This window comes from Calypte anna, chromosome 1 (assembly GCF_003957555.1).
Source record: "Calypte anna isolate BGI_N300 chromosome 1, bCalAnn1_v1.p, whole genome shotgun sequence".
Lineage (NCBI taxonomy): Eukaryota > Metazoa > Chordata > Aves > Apodiformes > Trochilidae > Calypte > Calypte anna.
In genome coordinates, this window is record NC_044244.1 from 72,238,763 (window position 1) to 72,266,063 (window position 27,301).

Sequence of the window (27,301 nt, forward strand, 5' to 3'; positions counted from 1 at the left end):
ATATGAATAAATTATTAATTTCTGATTTTCTCAGTTCTGAACACCTTATTTTCTGCATCTTTCTAAAAATAGTTCAATGTCATTCACACAAACATTTTTGGTCATAATACAGTAGAGAAATTCCCATTGAGTGTTGTGAGACTTGGGCTTTTACCTAACACACTTAGCTTCTAATGCTTCTAATGCCTACAGTTTCCCAATCAATATTTTTTAAAAAAGAATTTCAACTTTCACATTTTTCATTTTCATATTTGCACACTCACACAAACACATGATTGGAATTGTCCCCGAATAAATGAGAACCTGGTCAGAATAATTTCTCATGTACAAATCAAAAGATCTCATTCATTATAAATTCACCTTCCCAGTCCTAAGAGTCTGCAGCATTATTAGACTGGGTGCAGTATTTTTTATGTTGGAAAACTGCCTGTTTAACTTGGTGGTGTTTTACTCCCAGCTATACAAGGTCTCCAGTGAGCTTCTTCAAAAAGTAATTCCCTCACAGCACCATTTCTCTTTCCAAACATTACATACAGATGCTTATGGAATAACTTACCCTATTTTCTAAGTTGATTCAGTCATCTGTTTCAGTCTAACTGTTCCCTACTACTACCTGGATAGATACACTTTCAAATCCTGTGGTGATGAGCTAACACGATTAAAACAGTAGTTCTCCATAAAATGCCACAACTCACCTTTTTCACTTATCTTTTTTTACTAAAAACCCTTATTACTTATTTCTTAGCAAAACCATTTTCAAAGTGAAATTAAAATTTATGCTCTTTGCTACAATGTATATTTTCCTACACTTTCATGGTACTCCTGCTACTTCAGAGCCAATTTAATTATCCTTTACACACATGATGTGCAAACATGTGTTCTCCTGAGAACGTAATCCTGCTCCATCTCTGACCAGAATGTAAGCCAAAAAAGCTTAAGTTTTATATTACACTTTTTCATCTTGCTTTTCTTCCATTCTAACCTGAAAAATCAACATGAGTCCTTTTATTCTCATGCTGCAAGATTACTAGCATTGCCAATCATTGCAGACCCCTCAGTTAGATCAGAGTAACTTCACTGAATTAAGTGTTAAATAGCAAAAGTGAAATGAAGCTCTGATTTATTATTTTATTGTGCTTTTTTGGTGGAAGACTTCTCTGAATTTGGATTATGGAATGCATCTTCTAATGAGATTGCACCATGTAAATATGCAAGATAAATAAACCAAGTGCTCTACTTTGATCTCGCTATCTTGCTAGCTTAGTAGTAAGATACCACACAGAGAGATTTAATTTATGCAATTTTTTAAAATGAAAGAGTAGTTCTTGTACCTACTGAGAGATCTGATGGAGAAAGAGGCAGTTGATTCCAGCTGTATGTTCAGTACCATTATTCCATATACTGTCAACCCCCTGATGCCATTGAAATGTAAGTAGCAACTAACAGACCCTCATAATGATACTATATTTCATTTGAACAATTAAGCAGACAAGACATATTTAAGACCAAAGCTGATGATTATACTTACTACAGATAAGATCTGCAAGGTTATTTCTGTTTACAGAAAGTTTGCAGCATATTGCCAAATATTTGTTTTTTCAACTCTATATACTGTTCAGCATTCAGAATTCATGAAGATGGAAGAAAGAAAGAAGCGACTTGCTTCACAAACCATTTAGATAGGCATGTAGCTATGGCAGGATGAAAACATACTCAGCTTCCAAACAAAACATCTCTTTTGTGTTTCATCAGCTTCATAATTTTTACCAAAAAAGAAAAAATAGTTAAATCTGAATTAAACCCAGCAATACTTGACACTCAGGTAGGCCTAATTAATGTTATGACTTCTACAGCAACAAGGAATTCAGGTATTTGTCTTTTACCAGCATCTTCTAAGACTCTGTAAACAGTCTACTTCATGTCTAAATTTTCTATGTATAGAAATGACTGCTGAAATTATCACTGTGAATTTTGATAAACAGTTATAAAAGTCTGCCCTTCTGGAGAAAGCATTTGGCTTTCACTTTCAGGAAGCAATGGACAACAGTCCTTATGTGTGATTCCAACAATAAAAAGACCATAATTGGAACATATAGTCAGCTAGTTGCCTATTATATTTACTATGGCTTATTTTTAGTATTTCAACACCTACCTTTCACAAAGAAGGGCAGTGGATTTTAAAGAAGTGACAAGTTTGTGGCTACAGGTTGTCAAGCTTTAAATTAACTTTAAAGTATCCAACCAAAAACATTTTTTATTTTAACAAGAGCATTTTTACTGCCTTCTTAATGCCACTTTATTGTAACACACACAGTGTACTTTGAACATTTGTCAAAATGCTCTGATAAGCAACTACTACTTACAATTTATAACTGTATTCAGTCTATTGAACAAATCTCTATCTTTTCATCCTTCTATTTTAAATCATAGAATCATAGAATACCAGGTTGGATGTGACCTTAAGGGATCATTTGGATCAAACTTTCTTGTCAAAAGCACACTCTAGATAAGATGCCCCAGCACCCTGTCCAGTCAAAACTTAAACTGTCCAATATTGGATAATCCAGCATTTCCCTGAGATTATTCCAGTGGCTGATTGTTCTTATCAAAAAATTATTCTTGTGATCAACTGGAATCTTCCCAGAAATAACTTATACACATTATTCCTCCTCTTTCCCATTAACTTTCTGTAAAAAGGGAGTCTCTATTTTCTTTGTAGATGCTCCTTTAAGTACTGGACATGGTGATGAGGTCTCACCTTAATCCTTCTTTTCTCAAGGCTGAACAAATCCCCTTCTCTCAGTCTTTTCTTGTACAGCAGGCTGCCCAGTCATTTAAAGGTTTCCATGGCCCTGCTCTGGACCCTCTCCAGCCCATCCACATCTCTTTTGTATAACGGGGACCACAACTAAATACAGTATTCCAGATGTGGCCTGACAAGCATTGAAAAGTGGAATAATGACTTCTTAATCTTTGCTGGTGATGCCTTTGTTTATTCAAGCCATCATCCTGCTGGCTTTCTTTGCTGTTCACTCATATTGAGCTTCTCCACCAGAGCCTTCAGGTCCTTTCCACAGAGCTGATCTCCAGCCAGGTGGATCTCTGCCTATGCTGCACTCCTGTATTATGTCTTCCCAGGTGCAAGACCTTACATTTTTCTCTGTTGAGCTTCATGAGGTTTTTGTTAGCCTACTCTTAAAGTCTATCCAGGTCTTCCTGCAGGGTGGCTTTCCCTTCCCAAGGGTCTAATTCCCCACTCAGTTTGGTAACATCAGCAAACATCACCAGGGTACACTTGATCCCATCATTCAGATCACTTCAGAAGACACTAAACAGCAATATTGATTCCTTGGGGACCCCACTAGTGACCAGTTGCCAGTTTGAAAAAGAGCAGCAGCCTGTCAGCCAGTTCCCCACCTACAGCACAGGCTGCTTATCTATACTGTAATGCCTCAGTTTCCCTAGGAGGAAGCTATGGGAGACCATACTGAGTGCCTTGGAGAAAAGCAGGTAGAAATGCCACACAACAACCCAGCAGATTACTTATCACAGAAGCTGATCATCTTTGCCAAGCACAGCTTGCCCTCAGTTAATGTCCTAGCTTTTCCCAATAGCTCCCAGGAGAATTCATTCCACATATGACAAGAGTAATACATACAATTTTTTAATTTTTAAGATCAGAAAATATCTGAACTATTAGACGAATTTAACTATCTATTTGATAAATGTTAGAGCCTAAGACATAGTAGGGTAGATGGACTGACTTTTTCAGGAAATGAGAATCCTTGCACTTAAAAACAATGACTAAAATTTTATGTTCTGGGGTTTTTTTTCCATTATTTTTGCAGCCTCTTTCTAGTAGCACTAGAATTACCTAGAATAATGCTGAAATTCTTCTTAGCAAAAAAATTTAAAAACAAAAAAACAAAATAGAAACAACTGATCAATTCTGAAGATTGGTCAATTATGCCTAAATGCTTTTGTTTAAATGAAGGGATTTTTGTGTGCAGTCATCATGCCACATAGTTATCTCCTGAAGTACTCTCAGTACAATTAAGATGAAGACTATTTGGCCAACTGTTGTTAGCCTTTACGATTATTGAAGCCAAGGTATGAAATCTTGGTAGCAGATTTCTGTAGAAAGAAACTTCTTATAAAAAAAAAACAAAAAACCACAACAAAACAAAAAGCAAAAACAATCTTGTGAGTGAAGGAAGGAAAAATGACCTTCTCTGCTGTTTTATAACAGACCTGGTAAAAGACTCCCTGCATGGCAATCTACAGCAGGAACTCCTTGTCACGAACTGCCAATTGTCTTACCTACCCACTGATACAATAGCCCATGCTTTAATGTTTTTTCTGCACATACATATAGAATCATAGAATTGGCTGGGTTGGAAGGGACCTCAGAGATCATCAAGTCCAACCCTTGAACCACTACTGCTGCAGTTACCAGACCATGGCACTGAGTGCCACATCCAGTCTCTTTTTAAATATCTCCAGGGATGGAGAATCCACTACTTCCCTGGGCAGCCCATTCCAATGCTTGATCACCCTCTCCATAAAGAAATTCTTTCTAATATCCAACCTAAACCTCCCCTGGCACAACTTAAGACCGTGCCCTCTTGTCTTGCTGAGAGTTGCCTGGGAAAAGAGACCAACCCCACCAAATATACAGTGTACTGTGATGGTGAATGTCTCTGTAAAGCAACTTACAAAGGACAGAATACTTTAATTTAATTATTCTGTTAGGATAACAGATTGACTTCTTCTTTTTCAATATCAAAACACTTCCTTATCACAGAACTTTAATCCCTTTTCATAATGCGGACAAGTATTCCAAAGAAAGAAGACAAATTAAACTGTTTACCAATCACAGGCACATAACATGGGTCAACAAAAGATATGACCTGTCCTAGGAAGACAGGTTCCATGTTGCATTTCATTAATAAAAGCAGACCCTTGGGAATCACCCCAGTACATGTAGTGGCACCAAACAAACCAAGCATGTAGAAGATGTGTCTGTCACTGCAAAAATCCATGACAGTTTCTGCACTGAAAGTTTTCTAGAATAGTTACAATCCCAAATTGCACACAGTTAGATATTAACCATGTATTCTGACACTTTGCAAGTTGTTTTGGCCTAGGACAACTGAAAATACGATCTATTCTGAGGCCTAACATAAGTGCCCACTTCTCCAACATGAGTCCTATTCACAAGAATGAGAAAAAAAATTACCAAGTAAAAAGGTAAGGTAAAAAGAAAGCATCTACAAGGAAACAGATTAACCCCTCCAGTTTTCCTCAAGTAACTGTGGGACAGAGACTGAGTAGGTAATATCCTACCCCTCCTAGCCTGTAACAAGGATTTTTTTCCCCAAGAGCAGTGTCAAAGTGATTTCGAAGTGATTTTGTTGACCACTGCTCCTCCAAACAGGGAAGTAAGACAGCTAGAGGTTTTCAAATTCACAGATCAGTGAGAAAGAATTAATTTCTACACTTGTAATGCATCAGAAGGAGCTGAGTGCTGCAACATCAGTTCTGCGGGATATGAAGCAAGCACAAAGCTGAAGGGTAAGTCCTGGTAGGCAGACGCACTCTAATGGACTCCTCACAGTGAGTGAAATAGGGAAAGAGTGGGTTTAGGTACCCAGGAAAAATGTGTTCCTAACAACTGACTCAGCTTTCATTTTCAAGATACTCCCTTTCAACAGGGATTGCTGTTAAAGTGAAGTGAGATAAATTAATGCTTCTCCTAGGTCCAGAAAATAACACCAGAGCTAGTTTACATCATGTAGCTGTATTATCTTCCTTTTGGTTTCATGTGTGAGATAAAAGGAGGTGAAGAGATAACCCTGATAAAAATAGGCGTAGTAAAATTTTGATAGGAGCCCAGCTGCCCCATGTAATCATTTTAATTTTGACTTGAAAAAGCGAATTGATATTCAATTCACCATAATGCTCATGTCAACAGTATATCATTGGGCGGATTTTTCTAAATGAACATGAATACCTGACTGTTTTGTCAGCTGTGTTTATTAATCCGAGTATATCTTCATCAGGGAAATTAGAAACAAGTGAAATTCAGACAAATGGATTTCTCTTTTGTTGAAGTGGTAAAGTACAAATGACTCATGCATTGAAGTCAATCCTATTAGACTGGGACTTGGTTTGCCAGGATGCTAGCTGCTAGATTTAATATTATCCACTTTTCTGCTAACCTTTTGTGTTCTGCATTCTTTCAAGCACTTTTTTTTTATATCTTTTACGATACGATACTTTTTTTTTCAAGTGGTGATAAAAAGAACAAAAAAATTATGTGACTATATCCAGGAGGGAAAAAGACATACAAAAGGTTTTGGAAAAGTATAATAATACCTGTACATAACAGTCAGACTAAGTACAAAGTTGGTAATTCTAGAGTTACTGTTCCTATACTCCATATTTCTTGTGATTTCCTCTTCAAGAGGGGTAGAAACTTCCCACAGGAGTCATGGGGATAATCAAACCCAACCTTGGCACCCATTCATTCTTGCACGACACTGATCCAAAGACCTGGCCTCTCTATTAGTAAAGCATGGAAAGGTATTACAAAGGTTTGTGTCTTTCACCCCATATGTAACTGGGGCTGTTGATACAGACGTACCTTTCAACACAGTAGTTTCCTTTCAAGTGAAGTGAGAACAAGAGTCAATACAGCCTTTTCCACAACAGTCCTTTAACAGAAAGAAGTTTTATAGAGAACAGCTGATATAGTGACAAATGGAGACTGGGAAGACAGATGGCCACTGCTTACAGAAGTAGTTACTTACTAACCTAATGAAAAATTAGCTGTTTAGTGACTGAGGAACAGAACAGACAGATGCTATGAGGTGCAAGGCTGAGTGAAGTAACTAAAGAGAGTTTGTGCTTCACTGGCAGCACAGCACCATGAAGAGCTGTTTGAGGATCTCTAGCTGAAGAACTGAGGCAAGGGATGATTTCGTTTCTTTGGCAGGGCCCTTGCAGGGTCTATGTTCTCACAGGTGCAGTCAGAGCTGCAGGGAATGGTGCTTCAGACAGGCTGAGGGCAAGAATTTGGAGTCTGAAACTGACAGTCAGGTAAATCAGACATGAGAATGGCAGCTGGGGAAGTTCCAGGCATGAAAGAGGAAGGCAGGAAATTCTGTGCTGGCACAGACTCGTCTACTGCAGCCAAAGACTTTGCTACTCTCTGTCTTCTACTACGTCTGTAGTTGAGTGTAACTTCTTAACTCTAGGCAGCTAAATAAGAGGTTGCCTATACTCATTCCATATTTTTACATCATAAAATGCTTCATTCCTGTTTTGCAGGCAGAAAACTGATATGGAGAGCACAGAGTTCATATGGCCCATCTTGACTAGCCTCCTATCCCAAGCTAATAATGCTAACAATTGTCTGTATAAAGTGGTACAGAGGGTGGAAAAGCATAGCTGTTCAATCCTCATCTGTTGTGTTGCTGCTGCCTGACCTACCTCCCAGAATTTATCCACAAGTCATGTAAATGAGCCTCCAGAAGTGACGGAACATTATTATTATCATCCACTAAGCAGAATGGTTAGTATTTCGTACTCAAACAAAAGGGCACGCTCCCTGATCTCCCTAATGACCTAAGATAGCAAGTGACACAAAAAAAAGGCCAGCAGAGGGCTATCGAGCTTACATTTGTATTTTTTCCTGCTTGTTCAAGTTGCTGTGGTTAGTCATGATTTTAGCTGGCAACAGTAAAGCCAAGTTGTCAGTAGAGCCAGAAGATATGGGCATATCAAAGCAGAAGCAGTCATGACTTTTAAAGGTGTCCACGATCTCAAAATTATCAGATTTTGTCCTCTGATTCCCAATGGCATCAGAATTGCTTGATAAGTTGGCCTTGCTGCTGTTGTCTGAAAATGACCATGATGTACAGAAAGGGAGTTTAGCACAACTCATATGAAAAATAAACCTTCCAGGGAAATACAAAGGTGACTCTGGAAACACGAGGTTAACACTCGGCTATTAATAAATGTTTGCTTTTTTTTAGTGCAGAGCCTCCAAAATATACCAAAATAAATGCAACTTACTAGAAAGAAACATTGTTTCACTCATGACAACTATTCCCAGAGATGTCCCAGGTTTACAATCCTGTTGATAAAGTGTTTCTTATCTCCTTTGCTTAAATATCTACACAGTCAGTCAGTTTAATGTTTTTCAGCTTTGTAGTTCTCTCTTTCACTGAACCAGTCTGTCACGTTTTTCTAGGCTCTTCATTTATAATTTATGGTGTCAAGCACCAAGCTTTCACAGCATGAACATTTTAGAGGTGCTAGGTCAGGCTGTCAAGCTAAAGTACATGCTAATAACTGCTGGCTTTGAAAATCTTGGTCTCTTTACCTACAGCAGAACATCAGCATGAAGGCTCAATTGTTATTAGAAAACAAACATCTGCCCAATACTTCTAATGTTACCAACAAATAAATATACAGCATCCTGTCATTTGCTTGACAGGAAGTAAGTTTTTACTATCTAACCAAAGATCAAATTGCTCTAAAAGCCTGGACACCCACCTCTACTATATACAGACCCTGAGTTTTGGATTATGTACTTTTTAGGCACACATATGAAGATTAATTTTTCAAAGATAACTGAAGAGAATAAAATACAGCTGAAAATTCCATCATTCACGTAGTATGATGCCATGCCTGGTCTGTAAAATAACTGGTGTCACATTCAAAAGTATAGTTACCTGATTTTTATTTATGATTATGTTATAATTGAAGAAAACTTTTTGTTCTTTTCCGAATTCACCTCAAAAGTAAAAAGACAGCTTTCCCCTCTTACTTTAGATTTTTTTTCATATTTTCTAGAGTGCAAGAGGCTATCTGGATCTGATGCAATGAACACCTTCCAATATATCACTTTCTAGTCCACAGCTCTTTAAATGCAAACAGAAGAAATGTTCAAACCAACACCATTGTACTAATACTTTGTTTAAAATAATTAAACAAAAAATGCCCTTCTAAAACAGAGTAAAGCAAAACCAGTATCTTCTATTATGCCTGAAAATAGCCTCTTCCATAACAGGAGGCTGTCATGTGTAACACACATGAAGGTGAAAGCATTTTCGAGACTTCCACTGACCTGAAATGATCATGTATTGGGCATGACCTTGGCTGGTAGAGCACTGCATCACTACTGCTGGAAATGCAGGAGCACTCAGTGACTTATTTAGTTCAAAGCACCACTTCACAGGGCTACTTGAGACTGAAGTGCCTCTTATACAACCCAGTGATGCAAGGGGAATGTCACTGAGGATCGCTGGAGCACTGCCAAGGGACTTTGAAGGCAATGCCAAATATAGACTGTACAGTGTTACATCCATGTTGTTAGTACAGAATCTGGGAACCTTTTTGTTTCAGTGATTATTACAACGGTAATATTTGAATTAAAATTTACTTTACAACATTTTTCTTCAAAACTTTTTTTTTCCTCTTTTGCTGTTCTGTCTGAAATGCTTGAGCCAGAAACTGTGAGAAGTGAACAAATAGCATGACTGTGGACATGAATTACACTATTAAAGGAAAAATAGGGAATAATTTAAAAGGGTTTTTTTGCTCCTATCTGAAGATAGTGAGAATATATAGTGAGAATATAGTGACAATGCTCAGTTTGTCTGTGACGGCTATTCAGTAAATCAGAGAACTACAGAATGGTTTCAGTTGGAAGACATCTGAAAGATCATCTAGTCCAATCCCTCTGCCATAGGAAGGGACATCTTTAACTAGACCAGGTTGCTTAATGCCCTGTCCAGTCTGGCCTAGAACACTGCCAATGATGGCACGTCCACAACTTCTTGGGCAAGCTGTTCCCATATCCTACTGCCGTAATTGTAAAAAAATTCTTTCTTATACCAATCTAAATGTACCCTCTTTTTAAACCATTGTCCCTTGTCCTGTTACTACAGGACCTGGTAGAAAGTCCTTCTCAGTCTTTCTTACAAGCTCCCTTTGAATACTGGGCAGCCACTATAACATCTCCTTGGTGTTTTGTCTTCTCCAGGCTAAAAAACCCCAACTCTCAGCCTGTTTTCATAGGAGAGCTGCTCCAGCTCTCTGATCATCTTTGTGGCCACCCTCTGGACCCACCTTAACAGGTCTGTGTCTTTCTTGTGTTTGGATGCAGTTCTCTAAGTGGGGTCTCACCAGAGCAGAACAGAGGGACAGAATCACCTCCCTCAGACCTGCTGGCCACATTTTTTTTAATGCAGTCCAGGATATGGTGGCTTTCTATAAATACATAAAGTATTATTGGAAATGAAAATTAAATATACATTTACATCCCTAGTTAAAAAAGCAACAATAATTTGAGTTGATATCTAAAATTACATACAAATTTATTACACAAACCTAAAATAGTGATTTACAACCTCTTTTCTTACAGCAGTTAACTACCACCATACCCAAGCAATTCATAATTCTGGGCTTGTTACTCTCACATTTCCACCTGTTCAAAATCATTCTCAGGCTATGAATATAACACTAACTCATAGCAGGTTTCTACCCTCTACGCAAATGCAATTAATTATTGTTTAACATTGTTTTCCATCAACAATAATGAATGCCTTGATCAGAACCTCAGTGTGCTTTTTTGATTGTCCACAGTCCCTTCATTTCCAGTGCTTGCTCTCAATCAGAACAAGTGATTTAAATATCATACTTAATTTAAAATAGATGAAGGGGGAATTTAAGATGTTTCATTCGTGTAAATGCCAAATTTATAACAATGAATATTATCTTTTATATTGCTATTCAGCTTAATTTATTTCATCTAAGAGCAATAAAACAGTGTAAGCACTGAGCGATCCTAATAGCCAAGCAGAATCAAATTATGGAAGAAAAAGCTGACATTTGAATTATAATGCATTAAGGTAAAATTACAGCAGAATCTGAGGATAATTTCATTCAATTTGACTTGGAGAATGCAGTACTTTTTCAGCCTTCCTTCAGTACTACACAAACAGAAAAGTGTTTTGAATCCATAAAAACAACTAAATCTGATTTGTGTTTTTATAGTTAAGATATCATTAAATTATTTTTTGTGTGTGTCAACACCACATTGGTAGTGAACATTCTACCTTATCATGTACATTTTGTTGTACAAATGTAAGAAAAAATATGAGTTAGGAAACCAAAACGAACTGTAAAAAGTTTTAACTGCTTTAAATAGATAGTAAAATAAGTGAGGAAGTGCATAAAAGGCATACTTTTGAGATAGAGAGTATTTAACTGTGCAGTTTGTAGTGCAATTCTTCAAAGGTTAGTCATGACACTGATCTTGTAACATTTAAGTAATGTTCTTGGACAAGTAGGTTCATTCTAATGAGATATTCTTTTCCTGGTAAAGTTGGGAGGCACTGTGAATACAGCTGAAGGCTGGAATACAGTGGGAGCTATGGGGAGAGAAAGAATGATTCTTCATATCTTTTATGATGTGGGAGCATAGCAACAAACACAGAGGATATTATGAACACAAATTAACTGCTGACAAGCCAACCAAAGACCACTAAATGATATGGGAGTGAAGGAGACAAATAACATAACAGAAAGTGCCAGATATTTCCAATAAAAGTATTGCTGTTGCACAAAGTACCAGTGAAATTTCACCAATAATACTGCATGTGACTATGGTCACCTTTGTTCAACAAAGGATTAATTAAAATGTCATGAAGAACAGGCAAAGTCAACTGTAACTGTCCCAGTGATCAGTTACCTCTGGAGTGAGGAGGTGAAAACATTTGGTTGGTGAAAACAGAAAACCCAAAAGAAGAGACATAACTCCTCCTACAATAGTTTAGATGGGTAAAAATTGAAGATGGAAAAATATTGTGAAGTTTGGGGACAATGCTGGCACAAGAATAAATTAATAAGCACTGACCACTAACAAATGCAGCTTATAAATGCATTTTGTTCCCCATCACTGAAGTTCAGAACAGACTTTCAATGGGGGATAACAAGGTGACATCACTTAACTAGATTTAGATGAAAACTAGTAACATTTTTATACAACATCATAAGAGGCAGTTGCTCATGGTAACAGAACTCTTTCACAATCCTGTATTCCAGTTACAGTCACCAATTCCAGTTACAAAGCCACCCACTGCAGAGTAAACAGTCTGAGAGTGTATCACTAACACAAATTCTATTTTTCTGTCAAAAACAGCTAAAAAAACCTGTCAATGCCATAATAACCAGTTATATTACAGTAAAATTGTCTTCACCTCAAAGAAATTAGGCCACTGAATGATAAACACATCAATTGTCATTTTTTCCTTTGCTGTCTTTGAGGCCAATGGGAACTTCTCCCCTTCAGCCCATTTCCTTTTGGAACACAGTAACAAATACTTGAATAATTCTTGAACCCTCTTCACAGACCTACCATATAGATCTTCCTGAACTACTGCATTTATCTTTAACATAAGCCTCCAAAGGACATAACCCACATTATGGGCTAATAGCCTGTAAAACTGAATTTTATGAACTGTAGCAGTTTTGAGCAATAAAAATGTAATCAATGGACTCAAGCTCATGGCATTTCTCCCATACTCTATGAAGGAATTAGTCTATTTTTTTATATATTTTAAAATAATATACTTTTAAAAAGCATTAGAATCTGCTTGGATTCTCCAAATTCTTGGAATTTGGAGTCTACAAATATGTGTGTTTTCATATAAAGATGACATGTTACAGATTGAATTATTTTTTTACCCAAAACTAACCCCAAAATTTTGTAAATTAGAGAACTTATTTAAAAGAGAGTTGGAAGAACTCAATTTTTTACCTTATTTTCCTTCTTCCTATTTCCTTCTCTCTCTTATTAAAAACATACTGTTCCATCTTATTATCTGAAAAAACAGATAGCCCACTGCTAACATCTTTATCAGTGACACAGACAGAGAAATTGAGTGCACCTTCAGCAAGTTTGCTGATGACATCCAGATGTGCAACATGCTGGAGGGAAGGGAGGCCATCTAGGGGGACTTTGACAGGCTTGAGAGGTGAGCCCATGCCAACCACATGAAGTTCAAGAAGGCCAAGTGCAAGGTCCTGCGTCTGGGCCAGGGCAAACCCAAGCAGAAATCCTGGCTGGGCAGAGAACTGATAGAGAACAGCTCTGAGGAAATGGACTTGAGGATCCTTCGGTTGATGAGAAGCTCAACATGAGCCAGCAGTGTGTGCTTGGCAGCCCAGAAAGCCAACCCGGTCCTGGGCTTAATCAAAAGAAGCGTGGCCAGCAGGTTGAGGGAGGAGATTCTCCCCTTCTACTCTGCTCTCATGAGACCCCACCTGGAGCCATATGTCCAGTTCTGGAGCCCCATGTCCAGTTCTGGAGCCCCCAGCACAAGAAAGGCATGTAGCTGATGGAGTGAGTCCAGAGGAGAGCCACAATGATGATCAGAGGGCTGGAGAACCTGTCCTGTAAAGACAGGTTGAGAGAGCTGGAGTTGTTCAGCCTGGAGAAGGTTCCGGGTGTTGTCCCAAAAACTAGTGGGATCTTTTACCCTGTGTATGAGCCAATAACATACTGAGTCAAGGTATTAATTGTTTAATTCCATCATGTGTACAGGGAGAGATGCTAGGTGGCAATTCCACAAAGCTAGCACGCCTAACACAGAAAGGTTAAAATATATATATATATATATATATGAAGCTTGCCAACAAGAACTTCATTTTATTCATATAAAGGCTGTTTCTTATTTCTTTTCCTGTTTTTCTCTAACTTTAAACGTAAGTTCCATGCAGTAAAGACTCAAAACCTAATTGTTCAAAGTAATTTTTTGTGTGTGCTAAATAACTGTGAAGTCAACCTGAGCTAGTACCTGGCAGCTCACATAATCAAGTCATATGGACAATGTATTCACTGAATTTCTTGTAACAGTATCTCATTTGGATGTAAGAACACTGTATATCAGAAAAGAAAGAATTCCCTAGGTCACAATCAAGCATGCATATTCACAATTAAAAGTTTAAATGCATTAGTGCAGAAGATGGAACAGTCCTTCAATAACTCTGCACAGCTTGAATATTATCTTGCTAATTCCTTTCCTAAACAGACTATTAAAGCAGTTAACTAAGCAGATGCTTAACTGAAGGACATTAGGTATAAAGAAAATGTCAATAAAAAGATCCTTTCTTTTTTTTTTTTAGGTAGGAGTCTTTATGAAGCTCGTAAGTAAAGTATATTACAAGTTACAGTGAAGGCAAAAAGTCTCAACTACAAATGGCTTTGAGAGTCTCATCTGACCTGCAAGTAGAAAATTCTCATCTGATCAGACTGTGACAATCGGCCTTACTCTGAAAATATATGAGCAAAACAGACAAACCTCTCACCTGCCAAGAGGCTTCTCCTCATACAGCCCGTCAAAACACTTCACTCAACCCCAGCATTCATTTCAAACGATGTTCTCAAAGGCAAAACAAAATTCCAACAATAGAAAGGGCAAAAATCCTAAAAACTTCTGCTCAACAATGAGCTGAACAGACATTTCTGCTCCACTGGTCCATTTGTGCCAAGCTGCTTCCCAGCTCAGTGGTACCCAACACACATTGGTACCTGGAGTTGTTCCTTCCCAGGACTTGGCATTTCCCTTCTTTGAATTTCATGAGGTTCCTGTCAGCCCATTTCTCCACCTCATCAAGATTCCTCTGGATGGCAGCACAACCCTCTGGCATATCATTCACTCAGTTTAATGTCAACAGCAAACTTGCTGAGGATGCACCCTTCCTGACAAGGAAGTGATCCCCTCAAACTGCAAAAGTGGGGTTTAAATAAAAAATACAAAAAAATGCAGATATCTAAGAATCTTCAATTCTTGAGCAGTAATAATAACACACGCTTATTTTCCTACTATATGTGAAAGAAAAAGGTATTTATTGGAATTGAAAGGCAGAGAGGCAGGGTTAGAAAACCTCTTAGGGCTTTTCAGTCACTTTTAGTTATAAACTGGAAAAAGCCTAAATTTTTGTAGGGCCACTTGGGTGAAAATATCAATTTGGTAATGTTGTTGAGGGAGGTAAAAGTACTGTTCAGCATTGCAAACACACTAGGAGGCAAAATGAAATAGGAATAAATATATTGTTAAAAATACTACATAGCAAGATGAAACTATGCTCTACATTAGGATCACTGCCTGATACATTTATTAAATGGAAAGGAAGTAGCTGAAGACCACAATCTTTTACTCTCTTCTCCTTTACAAAGAACGCAAGACAAGTACAACTGTGAACAAGTGTATGGAGGAAGGCAGGACAGAAAATCAGTTCATACATTATATTGGACTCACCCAAACATTCAAGCAATTCAGAATGTCATGTAACAAAAAAACCCAAAAGAAACAAACAAAAAGCTCCACATACTAGACAAACTAGAGTATAAAACATTCAGCCCTCCAAATTAAAGCCAGAAAAATCAGATGAGCTATATGGTACTTTGTTCATGAGCCTTTACAATATATGTACCAAGATCCACCTGAACCAAGAGTGGCGGTACAAATGCAAATCAGGATGATGACTGTCTGTTGTCAGTAAATTTTAACATTTTCAATGCGCAGTTCTAAATGTCAACATCTAATCAAGCCTACTCTATTACTGATTTTTTTTTCTTGTTTTCAAAATATCCACCTGTGATACAAATTTCAATGAGCTTTTATTTCTTGAGGCACACCTCTCAAGTATAAAATGCATCTATCCAAATACAGCTATTAAAAATCTCCTAATTTGCTCCAATATGTTGGGAACACACTAATGCTAAGTGTGTTTCCACTTACTTAAAATCAAAAGTACTTGTTACCCAATTAGTAAAGAAAATTATAATTAGTAAAGTGAATAGGCTAAGCATTACTGCAACTTTTTATCTTCTGTGGCAACAACAGGTTTGCTGTGAGAAAGGAACAAAATGGGAAAAAAACTACTCAAACATGAAATAAGAGAAAGTGTACCTTGCACCTTTGGCAGCACTTTTGTCTTTTAAACCATCTTGACAGACATTCACTGATGCCCTTTGCTGTAAGTTTGTATTTACCCAAGTTGAACATATTGACTATAGCAATTTGAAATTTTGGCACTAACAAAGCTTATCTGTGCTAATCCATCCTTAACAGACTCTTGTGTATCAATTTGACTGTGATGATACTGTTACGACACAGCAACTAAGCACCTTCTATACTATGAATGTGAGATGGTCCCTTCACTGCATCTTCTGGCTTCCAAGTCAACCAGTTTAGAAAACCACCACCTGTATTCTCACCCTCAAGAATAATGGAAGCACAAGAAAGACAAACATCCCAAATCAAATGCAGCAAATTGAGGAATAAACCCATGAGAAACAAAACAAAACAAAAACAAGCAAATGAAACCACCACCCCCCCAAAAAAAAAGAAACAAAAAACAACACCAAAAACAAAACAAAAGGAAAAAAAAACCCAACAAAACTATAGGTACTGGTAGACAGAAGTCATCTAGCAGAAGAATAAAATTGAGAAAGGTAAAAAGGGAAAAAAAAGGAAAGGACAAATATTAAAAATTTAAGAATGTTAAGAGCCACAGAATGGGAGGTGATGACCATTAGAGCTATTACACAACCTAGAAAGGACAACATAGAGTATGATGTAAAAAATGAGCCTATTTTACATGCAGGTTCCAAAATTCCTTTGCTGCTTAACCTAGTTTACTGGCAAGGTGCTTGCCCTCATTACCATCAACTCCTCATGCCCTGGAAGATGTCAACTCTCATGCCTTAAGTAATTCAGACCATTTAGTAGAGGATTAGATCGTCAATCTGAAAAAAACATCATCCTATGTGAGTATGTGACTAGGGAGAGAAAAAAAATTAACCTTTTAAAATACAAAAATGGCAGTAGAAAAGGAAATTTCATGTTAGCTTCATTTTTACATGCTAACAAGGTTAACAAGTCCCACATTTAAAAGTTAGGAAAAGCCAGAACTGAAAAAGCCTCTATGGCCCACAGTCTACATCAAAGGTCAATGGTTCCAAGACTATGGGAGTCAAGCACCACAAGTCAAGATAAGGACAGTGAGATCATTCACCAATCACCATCATGGGCAAAACAAACCTACTGGAGGAAATTAGTGTATTAGTGAACAAGGCAAAGTAGTAAATAAAACCAATTTTTAAAAACATCATCTCCCCACCCCTCATTTATTCCTATGCTCAACTTTATTCCTGATTTCTCTGCTTTCTCCACCCCAGCAGCACAGGGGGATGGGGACTGGGGCTTGGGGTCAGTTAATCATACATTGTCTCTTCTGCTCTTTCCTCCTCAGGGCAAAGGATTCCTCCCACTTTTCCCCTGCTCCAGTGCAGGGTCCCTCCCATGGGAGAGTTCTCCACAAACTTCCTTCAGTTTCAGTCCTTCCCATGGGCTGCAGGTCTTCACCAGCTCCACGCTCCAGCATGGGTGCTCTTCCATGGGGAGCAGTCCTTCAGCAACAGACTGCTCCAGCAAGGGTACCCTATGGATCCACAAGTCCTGCCAGAAGCCTCCTCCAGTCAAGTCCTACCACAGGCTCAGAGTCTTTTGGGAACATCCACTTGCTCAGGTGTGGGGTCCTCCATGGGCTGCAGGGGGACAGCCCTCACCATGGTCTTTACCACGTGCTGCACAGGAAGCTGCTCCGCTACTTGGAGCACCTCCTCTTCCTTCTTCACTGCCCTTGGTGTCTGCAGAGTTGTTCCTCTCACATGTTTTCACTCCTCTCTTGACTGCAATTGCTCAGTTTTTGCCTCACTTCTTAAATATGTTATCACAGAGGTGCTACCACCATCACTGATGGGCTTGGCCTTAGCCCGCTGCAGGTCTGTCTTGGAGCCAGCTGGCACTGGTTCTATCTAAGACAGGGGAAGCTTCTAGCATCTTCGCAGAGAAAACACCCCTGTAGCTCCCCAACTATCAAAACATTGCAACACAAACCAAATGCAGCCCTTTAGATACCCTATAGAAAGAACGAGTTTAGGATAGCATCATCATAGCCATCTGCATCAAAAAGAACTATTCACATAACATGGAATATTATCTGATTTCCTGGTTTACTTTCATAATCCCAGATTTCTTCAGAAGCAGCTTTTATATAGTACCTCTGTTTTACTTTTACAAAGGCTCTCGCCTTTGTACAGCATACACAATCTTTTCTCTTCCTTTGAATACAACACATATTTATGACTTCCAATGTTCACCATTTTACAAAGGCAAATTCTTACTCTCAGCATAAGACGTTTCTCTGTATTTCTTAAAGAAAAAATAAGGTACTTATTTCTAGAAGTATTGGTCTGGAAAGCTTATTTAATTATTTTTATCATAGGGTAAACATTCTTATTATTGTCTCAGCGGCAAAAGAGTTTGGGTTTCCACCACATCCAGTGGCAGTCTGAGTGCAAGTTTGATTGAGAAGCTATTGCATGCCACACCCTCTCCTCATATTTCTTTTTCCTAAATACTAATAATATTCACATTCACCTAAGTAAAATGTTCTTTAAGAAATAAAGTCCACTAAACTGAATGACTAAATCCAACATAACCCTCAGAGTGGGTGTTTCTGCGCTATCATTCTGGCACATGTGTGTTTAGTACCTTCAGCATTACAAACAGAAGCAATCTAACAGAGACAAAGGTTTTACATTTTTCTTATTTTCCCCTCAAAGATCTTCAGCAGCCAGACACAACAGATTATGGAGAACTATGCAATTTCATATATACTCTCAACTTTGTTTAGCAGAAAGTGCTGGATTCAAACCCCATTTTGAAATATGAGTCCCTCCTCCAAATGCTTTTCATGCAATCAATTTCCAGCCTCAAAGAATGGAAACACTACAGGAAAAAATGGCTCAGTCTCCTTTCATATTTTTAATATATCCAAAATATATTTGAATAATTTAATTTTGAATTTTAGCAGACTTTATTCCTGTAGAATTTGGTTTTAAACCAGCAGCTGGAATCTACTGGAAAAACTGGGCTGGGAAACTTCAGAGATAATCACTTTTACCAAGATTAAAATGTTAGTGCATTATTTTACAGAATGCTTTCTAATTCATTCTTTTATTCCTTTATTTTAAGCTAAGAAGCAACCAGCTGCCAGAGAATATAAATTACAGTAGCAAGTGCATTCTAACCAAGGGTCCTCAGCCAAGACAAATCACTCATTACATGCATCAATGATACTGTTTGCTATATGTGACTTTTCCCCTTTTGTTCCAGCTGCAAAAGCCATTAAATGGATTAAGATGGTAGAGCTCCCTGTAACTATATCTTTTACTATGTCCTCATTCTGTTTATGTCCCTCCACAATGGTTTATTACAGATAGTACCTACTGCCCACCTTTCATTTTACACAGAGTTGACACAGTGCTGGTTTTATGCCAAGCTAAAACCTATATAATTACAAAAAAACTGTTGGCATGAAGGAACGCTGTAATATAAACTTAGTTAACATATCAATCTGTAACGTATCTGTATATTAAAATCTTCACTCTGGATTTGCTATGCATTCTTGTATTTCTCACATAAGTACTGCCTCTGCCATCCGATAGAGCTGTACTGACCTATGAGGAGATGCTATGCATCCAGCTCTCATTAATCTGGTACTACTCATTAATCTGGTACTAAGCTTTTTGGAGAACCTGTCAGCAAATAGTAGACCATTCAAAGACTGTCTGGAATGCAGTCAACCTAGAACAAATGAAACCTCTCTTTAGAGGAAAAAAAACTCGTATCAGCTTCCTACATATCCACCTTAACATAAATCAAGAATTGATATTAAAGTAAAGGATTTTATACCTTTAAATTCTTGGGTTTTTTTCCTACAGACTTTAAGTAGAATCTTAAGTATAAACACATACAACATGAGGGGAAAAAGGGAAAGTAGGTGAAAGAAGAGAGGAAGAAAGGCCATTTCCATGTTTCTGGTTATGCTGGTACCATTTTGAACCATCTGGTGCAATGAAGAGATATCCACAGATAGAGGCCAGCCCTGACCATACATATTCTCTTGCATCAGCATCCTGGAGTGTGTGGGCTTCTCTGATGCACCGGCTCCCTTTAGCCCTCATGTTTCCCAGACTAGTATTTCAAGCAGCATTAACACCTCAGTTAAAGAAACATTAAAGGTCAGGAAGCTGGTGATCAAGTGAATGCAGTATGGCCTTATCTTATGGGTAATACATAGATTGAATCCTAATTTTCTTTCTTCAATATTCCAGTTTGTCTCTTTACACACAGAATCACAGACTGTTAGGGGTTGGAAGGGACCTTGGGAGATCAAGTCCAACCCCCCCTGCCAGAGCAGCAACACCTAGAGTAGGTCATGCAGGTGAATGTCTCCAGAGAAGGAGACTCCATAACCTCACTGGGCAGCCTGTTCCAGTGCTCTGTCACCCTCACAGTGAAAAAGCCTTTGCTTGTGTTTACACTGAACCTCCTTTGGTCCAGCTTGCACCCACTGTTCCTTATTCTGTCATTGGATGTCACTGAACGGAGCCTGGCTCCATTCTCCTGACACTCTCCCTTTACATATTTATAAACATTGAGTCTGCCCCTTTACTTTTGGAGAGATATCACAGTAACAAAGAAGGGTTTCAGAGATCCCTCTGCAGAGGTATCAGGACAGGATGGGTCAATTGGCCAAGACCAGTTGTATGAGACTCAACAAGTCCAAGGCCAGATGATACACTTGGATGACAACAACCCGATACAACACTACTAGGCTGGAGAAGAGTGGCTGGAAAGCTGCCAGAGGAAAAGGACCTGGGGGTGGTGGTCAACTGCCAGATGAATATAGTTAGACTGGGTATTAGGAAAAACTTCTTTACTGAAATGGTTGTCAGGCACTGGAAAGTGATGGAGTCACCAACTCTGGAGGTATATGAAAGATGTGTAGCTTTGGTGCTTAGAGACTTGATTTAGTGGTGGACTTGGCAGTGCTAGGTTAGAAGTTGGACCTGATGATCTTTAAAATCTTTTCCAGTCAAAACGATTCTATGATTCTATGAACTTTGAAACAGTGTGGAGATTGGCAGGGTGTGTGTGGTGGGGGGATTGAAAACATGGATTTTCACTGATCATGAAAGCATCCTTGAAACCAATAAAAGGATTCCTGGAGTAAGTTGCAGACTGGAATACTAAGGGGACTACAAGAGAAATGACACAGCTGAAGATAATTTGAGTATTAAACTTTACAGACTTTTGTATGTTATGTAAATATTCTAACATCATTACAACAGAAGACAGAGTAATGACTACTTTGAGGAATAAGCATAGCAATTGAACGAAACTTCACAAATGCATTTTAAAAGACCTAAAAATAGTAAGAGAAATATAGATTTTTAACAAGTCATGCAAACCTAGTCCAAGTGAAAAAAAAAGCGAACAGTACTAGAAAAAAACCTGAATTTACACAAGGTGCCAAGATAGACATTCCCAAAACCAAAATTGATAAGGAAGTGGCACTCAAAAATTAGAAAGCAATCTAAAATAAAGGTCTGGGGAATCATTTTCTCATCAAGTTGAGATGATTTGTGCAGACCAGAAAGAAATCTTGCAAACTATTTGATATTTTTATCACGTAAAAGAATCTTCAATAGTAATTCTTAGGTCAACACCTTACCATTAACATTGGCATGTAACTTACGAGTTCAAAACCAGCTTATGAAGAGGTATTGTTTGTAATAGATAGGGTTTTTTGTTGACCACTATGCATGATCATGTGCTTCCCAGGGGATGAGGACAGATTTTGGACAAATAATTTATTTCCCTACTTTTCTATTTCCATACTGTTTACCATTCTCTCTCTCTCAAGCCACAGAGTTCAGCATGTTAACAGGCATAACAAACAAAAGGCCAGCCTCCCCTCTGTCAATGTCAAGTTAGAGAAATCCTGTGATCCTAATGGAAACATTCCTTTTTACACAGCTGGAATAAGAATATATCCTAACATGGTCATGCTATATTGGGGTATAAGAACAGTAAAATTCTTCTCATATTGTACCTTTGCATCAGGTTCTAAATATCATTGTTATCATAAATATCACTGTTCATCATTAAAAAAAAAAAAAAAATTAGTAAAAAAATCAGATATTAACTTACTATGTCTTACTGACAAAGAATGTACTCAACATTTACAATTTTCTAAAATTCTCAATTGAAAAGTCTAACATCTGATAGGATGCCTAACAAGCCCTCAAGCAGAATTCTGATCTAAGTAATTAGATCTAAAAATACCTACTTGGAAACACAGATTTCCAGATAAAATGAAAAAACTTAATTTCCAGCATGCTTTTTCTTTCTTTCATTTGTAAACTATTTGACTTGCTAAAAAAAAAAATACTGTTTGGCAAAAACTTGTCTATTAAATTCATAGGAAGGCAAGAAGGGTTATTCTGGATCAAACCCAAGGTCTATCTGATCCAATACTGATGGCCAGTTTGAGAGCAGCCAGCAGCAGACACTTTGAAAATGGCAAGAGTGGGAAGACACAGGACAGTCGTCCCCTCTCTGCTGGTGTCAGTTTGGTTTCTAGTAACTAAGAAGGCAAGATGCTGGCTGAAACTGAAAACACTGATCCCTGAATAACTCATGAGAGATGGAGAAGCCACTGCTTGCTGTCTTCAGTTTGGTTTCCCCTACCTCCTTATAACATCAAGCTGAAAATTTGACTTGCCTCCTTTCTCAGCAAGGCCACTTGTACACTGTTGGAAACACTTCAGTTCCTCTGTGGAGTTTTCACGCCCTCAGATTATATGAGAGCTACTGCACTGAGTCAGTTTCAAACTACATCTTCTTAAGCTACACATTTTCTAATTTTTAATATTTCCATACCAGTCAATACTCATTTGCTCATAACAAAATAACAAAACACCAAACAGCACTCAGTACTGCCAAATACAGCACCAGGAATCACAAAGCAGTAATTGCAGACCTGTTTAGCTCATACTTACAACACTCATATCAAAGCTTTTGGATAAGAGTCATTTCATGCATAACTACAACTGCAGAGGGTCCAAAGTCTTCATTAGCACTCAAGTCTCTATGTACGTGGGACATATGGGTAAAAATATTTTTAAAAAATTCTTAATAGCTTAAAACTAAGATATTATTTTGCTCATGACTTTATCTGTAAAAATGAATTATACACTTCTGCTACAATGGTTTTGTTTATTCAGTTTTCTCCTTTTTCAATAATGATGCAAATGCTCACAAAAAATACTAGTTGCACAACTGAATAGTGGAATTCACCAGGACAAGTACAGTACAGGCAGCAGGCACAGCCTTCTTCACAGTATCTTTAATTCTCAAAGTAAGAGATGTTCTCTAGCAGTAAAATGTCAGTCTCATTCAGAGAGAAGTTTAGCCTCTACAGACACTTAGTGCTTGGTCTCCTTATAACTACAGGAAAATTCTGAGTGCTGTATTCAGAAAGAGGGATTATTGGTGATGGATTGCACTTCTGTAAAAATAAATATGTGAATAAAAACAAGCAAACTTCTTTGAATTTATGAATAACTGAAGGTCATTAGTAATCTGTCTGATTTTGTAATACCAGAACCAAAAAGCTCTGTTACCTACTTTGAGCTACCCAATTTACATCAAATGTAACCACTTTAAAAATAAAGGCTTTAAAAATTTCAGAACTGACATTCAGCATCACTTCTTACCTCATTTTTTTTGGTAAGAGGAACAAAATGATTGCAAGTGCCTTTTAGAAGGAGGGGGGGGAAAAAACAAAAAACAACCCAAAAAAACCCCAAAAAACAAAAAAACATGGCATAGCCTTCCAAGTGTATTGACACATGGCAACTGAAAAAGCAACAACTTCCTTTTCCAGTTCACTGATAGACCTGACACATTATAAACAGTCTTTAAAGTTCTATAGTTTACTTCTGAAATTAATTGACTGGTGATACATATGATAGATACAGTATGAAAATAGCAAGGGTAAGAAGATTGTTTCTGGTTTACTTGTATGTTGAAACATACATTTACTCATGCGTGCCTAGCACAGGATACCACTAAACTGTTACCTGATGCAGCCTTTATCTTAGAAGCTTAAGAATGCTTTGCACCAAGCAGTTCCCAAGTCAGGTGCTGTTGTCTGTATTTTTAAGTGTAAAAGTTATTGACCAATTCATAGTGTTCGGACAACAAAAGACCTACAACACAGGCTGAAATCTTGCATAATAATGCAACTTGTTCATAAATGGATGTCATGGACAACTAATGAAAATTTAGATGAACATTCAAGCACTCACCCTACACCATTAAAATTCAGGTTTCTGACTTCAAGCAGTTCTTTTTCAGACTGCAGTGGTATGCTGTTCCCACGCAACTCCACAGCCTTGTCCAAATACATAACGTATTTTCTGAGCAGTAAAATCTAACCCTTTGGATGGTCATAATTTTAGAACCTACCACTCCATTAATATGAATGAAAGTTCACTTCCCTGTCAATAGTATTGTTGTGTTTGCAATGCTACAGATATTCTAGGACACCACACATTGATTTACTGTGTAAAGAATGACAAGCTAAGAGGCTTGGAGCTATATTTATTTAAAAAAAATAAAATTCCATAATTCCATTTGAGAAAAACAAACAAAAAAGATTAATGTGAACATAGCAGTAATTTCTAAGGCTGAAGGATATTAATTATCTGAAAATTCCTCTCTAGTAACAGGAAATAAAACATTAAGAATAAAGTGGGTGTGCTGACTGTTTACCAAGATGAACTGATGAATTTATTCCTCTTCTATCTTTTTCTCCCAAACAATCTAGAAACCAAACCAAAACATTCCCTTTGTAATCTAGCATAAATGCTGGTATGTTTGTAAATACAAAATAGATTACCATATATATCAGCTAGTAAAGACAAAATAAGTTATAAATATTACAATTATTAGTGAAAACCCAACAGCAATTGCTGCAAATGTTTCCAAGATGTACATTCTGAAAACATCACAGGAAAACTTGAAAGTGGTAGGTTTTTTTTCACAGCACAAGACTTAAAAAAAATTCTTCACAGCTGAGATTCCAAGTGTTAGTAACTGGCATTTTAAACTTACACACGGGTTTACACAATGGGCAATTTATTTTACTCATTTTCTCTAATCCAGTTCTTGCATTTAGAGAAACTTATCATTAAAAGTAAACTCTCTTGCAAACATTTTGTTAGTCGGGTGGGATGTACATTTTGAAGCTGTAAATTTTCAGTTCCGGTGTTTTGAGGAGTTACATTTATTAACCGGATTCTCTGGTAAAATGACAACGCCAAAGATAAGAGGCCATTCACTTTACTGGAAGTTTTGAAACAATGTGAAGAAACAGAAGTTGTTCAGAAGCTAGGTAATTTATGAGTAATCTATGCAGCCATTACCTCAATACTTGAGCCTGTTGGGAAAAGTTATGTCAATATGAAAAAAACCACTTCATCCTTGACAGGCTTTTCTTATAGCTGAAATGTTTTGGTGATTGTTTTCTCCATTTCCCCCATTTTTAAAACAATATTTAAATATTAATAATTTAACTCCAGGAATATAAAATACTAGTTTAGAAACCAAATCTAACTTGCATTACTTGATAAAATTCCTTACACTTGATGCATCTAGTGTGTCTTGGTTGTTCTGTAACACATGCAAACAGATTTTTTTAAAATGCATTGATGCCCGTTGTCAGGTAATGCAGTAGTGCAGCAGGTATTGGCGTGCACTAATGAGACTGACATAAAGGGAAAGGTGTGTTGAGCTACATTTAAAATCCGAAGTCTTCTAAGACACAAGAAAAAGGAAAATCTAATGCAGCACTGATACGGCTGTATGTTACGTAGTTGCAAACTGAAATTACTTATCACATTTCGTGTAGTAAGCGTGAACATGCACCAGTGACAAAGACTCTGAATGAGATTTTTTTCGAACAATCAGACCTTCGGTCCTAAAAATTAGGCATTAAGGACAGTCAAGCACATTTGCACAGTTCGCTGACGAGCAGCAATTTCTCTTAACGCGCGGCGGTGAGACCTCTCAAAACCATTACGAAAGACGCTCTAGGTTCGGAAGGAATAAAGCAAACCTTCAAACCACATTTCAAGTAAAAAGATGCTCTTGCTCCATCTCACCAGGAGGTAACTTTCAGTTACCTGCTCTTCAGCAGCTCGGTCACAAACCCGGCGGCTAAGGGCGACTGTGGGGAGCCCAGGGGAGCCCCGCCAGCCACACCTGGCCGCGGTGCCGCTTGGCGTGGGGACAGCGTCTCGCCCCTCCTGGGACGCCGCCCGGGGAAAGAAGGGGGACAGCAGAGCCCCCAGCTAATCTTCCGCCAAACACCCAACCTTAGCGGGACCGCTGGCGCCCGGCCCCGCACTCCCTCTGGCTCCTCAGCGGCCGGGAGAGGCCGAGCAGCCCGGAGGTGCCGGCGGGAGCACCGCGCCCCGGCCTTTGGGGGTCCCCAAACGCTCCGACACCCGTCCCAGCCGCCTTCCTTGGGCCGGGCGGCGCCGGCGCTGCAGAGCGGAGGTGCGGGACACCCTTCCCGCCGGGGGCTGCCCGCTGGCCCCTCGCATCCCGCAGTCGCCGGAAAGTTGGAGGGACCCCGCCCGCACCACCACCCCCCGACCCCGTCCCCGTCCTTACCTTGGTTGCTGGCGACGTGACCGCCGGCGGCCGGGCGCGCTGTCAGCAGGGGGAGGAAGAGGCCGACTCTCCACAGCAATCCCCTCACCTCACAACACCCCATGGCTGGTGCCCGCCGAGCGCCCCGCGTCCTCGGCCCGCCGAGGCTGCCAGTCCTCCTTCAGGCCACCAGGGAACGCCGCCGTGGAGCCCACACCCACCGACCCGGTGGGGTCCGGTGCGGCCCGGCGGGCTGCGCTGCCTGCACTGCCGCCGGGGGTTGCCCGGGTCGGACGCATCCACCGGCGAGGTCCCGGGGCACGGCGGCGGCCCGGAGGGCGAGGGCGGGCGGGAGCCCCGGGAGCCCTCCGCTGCCGCCCTGCCGGAGGAGCGGCGGCGCTGGGAAAGCTCCGGCAACTTCGAGACGGCGGCGGCGGGGGTCGCGCCCCGCTCCCTCCGCCGACTCCGGCGATGGCACCTTCAGCCCCGCAGAAGGGCCCCCGGCAGCTTCACCTGCCTCCGCGGCGGGAGCAGCCTCCTACCCCGTACGCGCCGCACGGCCCCCCGCATCCCCGGCCGAAGGCAGCGCCGAGGGGCTTCAGTTTCCCACGGTGGAGGGTGTTTCCCACGCCGCCGAGCTCCAG

At 39.2% G+C, this 27,301-nt stretch overlaps 1 protein-coding gene across 1 annotated transcript in view; it reads right to left on the bottom strand.

The window, feature by feature from the left end:
* Positions 1-26,781, bottom strand: part of EPHA6 (EPH receptor A6) — a 448,506-nt gene extending 421,725 nt beyond the window's left edge. Inside the window, 1 exon segment of the mRNA XM_030446408.1 lies at positions 26,679-26,781. Within this exon segment, the coding sequence (XP_030302268.1) occupies positions 26,679-26,781 (103 nt within the window).
* Between the last annotated feature and the right edge of the window lie 520 nt (positions 26,782-27,301).